This window comes from Rhopalosiphum padi, chromosome 1 (assembly GCF_020882245.1).
Source record: "Rhopalosiphum padi isolate XX-2018 chromosome 1, ASM2088224v1, whole genome shotgun sequence".
Lineage (NCBI taxonomy): Eukaryota > Metazoa > Arthropoda > Insecta > Hemiptera > Aphididae > Rhopalosiphum > Rhopalosiphum padi.
In genome coordinates this window covers 49356316-49362315 of record NC_083597.1, presented here as the reverse complement: position 1 = coordinate 49362315, position 6000 = coordinate 49356316, and the positions used below count along the sequence as shown (strand labels likewise).

The 6000-nt window shown below is 23.8% G+C and overlaps 1 protein-coding gene across 1 annotated transcript; it reads left to right on the top strand.

Annotated features, from left to right (window-relative positions):
* The first annotated feature begins 2159 nt into the window (after nt 1–2159).
* LOC132917770 (transport and Golgi organization protein 11) lies at nt 2160–5481 on the top strand. Its single transcript, XM_060978658.1, has 5 exons — nt 2160–2318; nt 2392–2589; nt 3748–3848; nt 3916–4067; nt 4606–5481. Exons 2-5 carry the CDS (start codon nt 2403–2405, stop codon nt 4817–4819), a joined length of 654 nt encoding a protein of 217 aa, XP_060834641.1. The 5' UTR covers nt 2160–2318; nt 2392–2402; the 3' UTR covers nt 4820–5481.
* The last annotated feature ends 519 nt before the right edge of the window (nt 5482–6000 follow it).

Genomic DNA, 6000 nt, shown 5'->3' with positions numbered 1-6000 from the left:
GTGTAACTAAAAAAATGTAGGTCAAAGAATTTGAATACAAATAAAACATAATTTATCATTGAGTAGGTAATTATTAATGTGACAATGATGATAATTTTATTTTTATTCTAAAAGTGTATACATCAAGAAAGCAATTTTCATGCATGAAACAGTAAGTTTGTCTCCTTAAGTCAAAACTTGTTCCAATTGTTCCAGTGACATTGCCAGGGGAGGGCTGAGGAGGCTATAGCCCCCCTGAAATATCAAGATAATTTAACAATTATTTTAATTTGTAATGGCCAATGAAAATCACTAAAAAAATCTTAAATTGTACTTTACAAAAATTGATCAGCTCTCCCCGAAAAAAAATCCTGGCTAGCCACTGACTTGTTCGTAACTTCATAAGACAAGAGTACTTGTACTACTTGTGGGTAAATAGTTTTTAATCTAATAATAAAATATTATAGGTAAGTAACTTTATTTAAAAGAATATATTGAAAATAATAATAAGAAAAAATAAACACAACCTAAATACCATTTAAATTGTGAATTACATATTTTATTTTATTACCACGTATATTTAGTTTGTATATCTAGTAGAAGTAGAACTTAGTAGATATTAAAAGTAGGGAAATTTTCTGTATTAATATGTAAAAGAATAAATGTTAAATAATTTAGGTTTCTTTTCTCAAGTACAGTCGTTCTTGTACATTAATTAGTTTTAAAAATATTTATTAAACTATCTTAATAGTATTATTTAATATTATTAAAATATTTAAAATTATGTTAAATAATAACAAAATATTTTTAAATAAAAATGTATGTTTTTACTATTTTGATTGTTATTAAAATATTAATATTGCAAGCTAAAATGATAAACCACTCATTTGAAATTTGATATTTATAGAATTTTTCAGAAAAATATTCTACTCCAGAATATGAAATTAAAAATGTAAGTTTTCCTAAAAAGGTTAAAAGATAATAAAAAATGTTATATTTCTACTTTACGGGACTCCTTTTTTTTTGTAACTTTTGTTTTTGAAACTTATGTAGTTAAGTACACCGTTGAAAATGACGGTGGTCAGAATTAAAAAAATATAAAAATACATTTTTCAAAGAATGTTACCTATTTAATGACTTCAATTTATATTAAAATATATTTTATTTTTTATACCTTAATATTTTTAAACTAATGAGCATTTACTATTTTTATATCTATTATTACTAAAAAGTTTATAGGAATAACAATAATTACAAACGTGCTTGTTCCTTCAGTACAAGTAAGTAAACAACTATAAAAGTATATTGTAAATAGTGCAAACACAAGTATGCAGAGTAGTGGGTAAGTGGTATATTAAAACTTTATATCTTATTATAAACAACATAGCAAGCCCCCCAAAATGGTTTGTATATATCATAGACTTATTATATTATAAGTCTATGGTATATATCCTCTTCCACTTTTGTATATCTCTGATATATGTGATAAACACAGTACATACATGTAAATTATAATACCCCCCCCCCAAATTTAAAACTCAAATTGCGCCTATGGTTACATGACAAAATAAACTTTACAAATAGGTACTTTATAATTTTTATTTCGAAAACCTATAGGTATATTATATGAACCTACATAAAGACATTTTTTGAAAATTTTAGATCAACTCTAATCGATTTCGTCAAAAACTGGATTTGTGTGAATTTTTGTTTTTTCTGAAAAGTTTTTGGAGGTTATTACAAACTATAGATGGTATAAATCCAATTTACTACTACCTAGTAACAGAATTACAGAAGTAACCTCTTTCGAAGTTGAATGATATAGTATTTTTCGAACTATAAAAGTGTCTTCGAATAAAAAAAAAAATCATTTAATTATTTTTCCTCTGCTCAGAATCTAAAACCGAAACAGTTTTTTCAAACACTCAATTTCAGTGCCTAACGATACGCATTTGAATAAGCATATCGCATATGTATACTAAACAGTAAACTAAACTTATTATTTAAACTTTCTATTTTATTATTAATTAATAAAAAATAATTATGACTTTTGTGTTTGGTTGTTACTTTTAAAATTGACCTCTCTTTTGTAAAGTACTTCCGGTCGAGAAAGCAATTCAACAAAATATTTCTTTTATCATTTCGTTTTAACGGATGTTTTTCTTATCATGAGATCATTGTTATTGTTCATTTATTCACAGTGATCTACAACTTACAAAACCTAATGGCTTTCGCCACAAAGATTTTCGTAGTTTCGTATTTAATTTTTAATTAAAAACAATTTATTGTAACAAACTAAAGTGGGTTATTGAACAAGTTATTATCTACTACTTAACCAGGTTAACTTTAACTATTATAGTCTGCCGTTTTTAACGATAACAATGAATTAAATATTAAAATACTTTTGTGTAGATTAATTTGCGATGGACGACCACCACATTTATGATGTTAACTTCACTGAAGAGATTAACAATAAGATGCAAGTGCCGAAGAGTATTCGAGTAAATGGAGATGTTTCTAATTATCGGTCGTCAAACTATTACACTGATGATAACAGCCGATTTGGTGACAATTTTGATATGAATGTTCCAGAAAAAATTGTTCTTATAGGTAAATTTCACTATGATTCTCTTTCTTTTGGAAGTTTGTGTAACTTGCATTATAGTTTTGGTATTAGAATTTGAAGTAGATACATAGGTACACATTTTTATTTGTTAGTATGACATTTTATTTTATAGTTTTTATACAAAATAGCTAAAATAACACCAACCATGTTTATTAAGTTTTAGAAATTATGAAAAATTACTTTAATTTTCTTAATTTTTAATTTTTCATGGTATTTACTCATTAAAATACAGTTTTAAAGAATTGGTAATTTATATCTTTTATGTTTGAATTATGACTTATATACATATTATAATGTTGATTCTTGAATTTAATAATTGTGTTTACTTTTTTATACATAAACAAAAATATTTTAGCCTGAAGTTAAACTTGTATTTTTACTACAGTATTCAAATGCATGCAGTCACTGTCTTTGAACAGGTTCTATGCATTTTAATAAACTTAACATACTAAGCATTATATAAAAAGCATAACATATTATATGCATCATTTATAGACATATAAAATTTAAAACCTCCAAATAGAATCTAAGTATAGTAATAATACAATACCCAGATATGGACTTAACATACTTAGCATCCAATTTGAAATAATTTATACTGAATAATAATTTTATTTCTATATATAGTACCAGATATATGTTCAATATATATATAACAACTAGAATTATTTAATTGTACAATATGTAGTAATATTCACAAGTTTAAAGAGGGAAGAGATTCTTTCAAAGTAATGATAGAAATTTGTATTTTGGTTATATTTCAAATTAATTCAGTGTCAAATTAAGACTGAAAATTAAATTCAGATTTTATAAAAGCTTTCATAGCATATATATATATATATATATAAACTATAATAGTTCGATGTAAATTGTAAAGCATTACAACTGATACTATACTGATACATTTTTGCATTTTGTTAAAGTGTAAATACATTCCACTACACTATATTTTACTTATAAAAAGTCATACTTTTAATTTTATATTCTAAAATTTTCAATATTTAAATGTCATAGATTAAAACATTGTTTTTATGTATTAGCATTGGTAGTTAACATAATATAGTTTCATTGATTTTGAATTTAAATAATTAACTTTTGCATTCTATAAGAAATCAAAAATATAATGACTTACTATTATGCAGGTAATAATCAGCATAAGGGATCTTCATCAAAACCAAGAGAATTTGCAATTGATGATTTGATTATTCCACAGCCACCCGCTGAAGAATTTATTCGTGTTCAGGTATGTTTAATTGTTATATTCATATACTATAATAATATTATTAACTGTACAAAAATATAAATTTTAGACTCCGCCGCAAAAAATTACCATGTCGAGACATTATTTCCCTTCTGTGTTGGATGATTTCGAAGTAAAGTCTATGAATACTGAGCAAAGTGAAGAATCAATTCCGAACAATACTGAACCAGTGACTAATAATACTGTGCAAATAAATCCAAAGTATTATGAATGTTTTACTGTTAATAAAATAAGATACACATCTCTATAAAATGACACTATACTAAAAATTGAATTTATGTACAATTATTTGTACCCCATAATTTAATTAGTGCGGATAATAGCTATATGCATAATGATTATAATTAGAATAAAGTATTTATTATTTAACTAAACAAAGAGAACCTTATCTATAATACATCAATTTTTTTAAATATTTTATTTTAATTTAAAAAAATTAATTTAAATTATTTAATTGTATTAAAAATATATACATATATATATTTGTATCTTATTTATAGTCAGATGAAGCATTTTAATATAAAGAAAGCTCTCTACTTTGTTAAGTAAATTTCATTTAAAAGAGATATAATGGGAATATTATTTGTTAGAGAGATGATAGTAAATATCAGTATAGTGTCATCTTATGTTAATATAATCTAATTAATGTGCAATGGTGTATGTGTTATTTTGGTATTCAAAATTTAGTAAAATGCTTTAGAAGAAGATTATATTATATATTTTTTTATTTTTTTTTAAGTATGAGTTTCTTCAATACGAGTATTAGTGAACCAATGACAATATCTGAAGAATTAGCTCACTTACGCCAACAGATGGGTCGTGTGTCACGCCGAGTTATTGAATTAGAACATACAGCTTCACTGCCTTTTTATGTCAGAGAAAAAAAATTAATTGTCACATTGGTATGCAGTTATGTGGTTTTTAAATTTGCATCATGGTTAACCAGACGTTAGAAGCATTTAATTTATTGCATGTGTTCCAATTTCTTGTAAATGCCATATTGATACCATACATTTTTTTCATTGTTATATATATTTATTTATATATTACTACAGCACATACCAAAATTTATATATAAAAAATTGTGAATCTTAAATTCACAATTCAGTTACTTCATAAAATATTTTTCAAATTTTGTGGGTTGGCTAATTCCAAATATTGTTAATGTTTTTTAAACCACTCAATACAATGCAGTAGAATGTGTATGGCATGTACAAAAATAGAAAGAAAATACTAAAATAGAACTTTTAAAATTTAAACAATGGTTATATTTCACTTTCTTTAATTTGTTACAACCATTTTTTTAAATTAATTATTAACACATACTATATATTATTGTATAACATATATGATATGTGTGTTTACATATGAAAAATCATCGCAACAATTTAAAATTTATATGTACCATAGTAATAATAATTTTGTTATAAGTTAGTCTAGAATTGCTGATTTATATATTTTAAAGACAAGACTGCATCGTTATTGAGTAGTTTTTAGAGATGTGTGATGTATGACTATCTTGTTTTCATAAAAATTTTAATATGATGTTGTTTAACCTAATTTAATTATCTCATATTTGAATGTATTGAAAATAAAAAAATACTAAATATCAACATCAAGTTATTTCTTATTATTTTTATTGTAACTACAATGTAAACAATTTGTTAAAATATTGTTACTGATTATTAAGGCAAGTATTAAATAATTGTTATAAATTAATAAGAAAAATGTGGAAATTAATCATTCCATATTATGTAAGCCTAATATTACTATGTAATTAAGCTTATAGAAATTAAGCATATTAATTAGAATTCAAGTTGTTATTATATTCATTTTTGAGTCAAATACTATTTTCATTTACTTTATAAGATCTTTAGTAGAGCAATACTCGTCTCTATTTTGTATTTAGGCAACCGATTGACCATACTATTTGTTAAATGATAATGGACAGGTTTTGGTACTATAATTATTTCCAAACTATTTACTTATTACCTTTTTAGTTAAATATAAAATAAAGTACTATTAATTCAAAATATATTACACTAGGATGATAAATACAAATTATCTCAAAAGTATTTAATCAATAATTTATCACTATGAGTATACATGTAAAAATAGTGTATTTTCTATTATT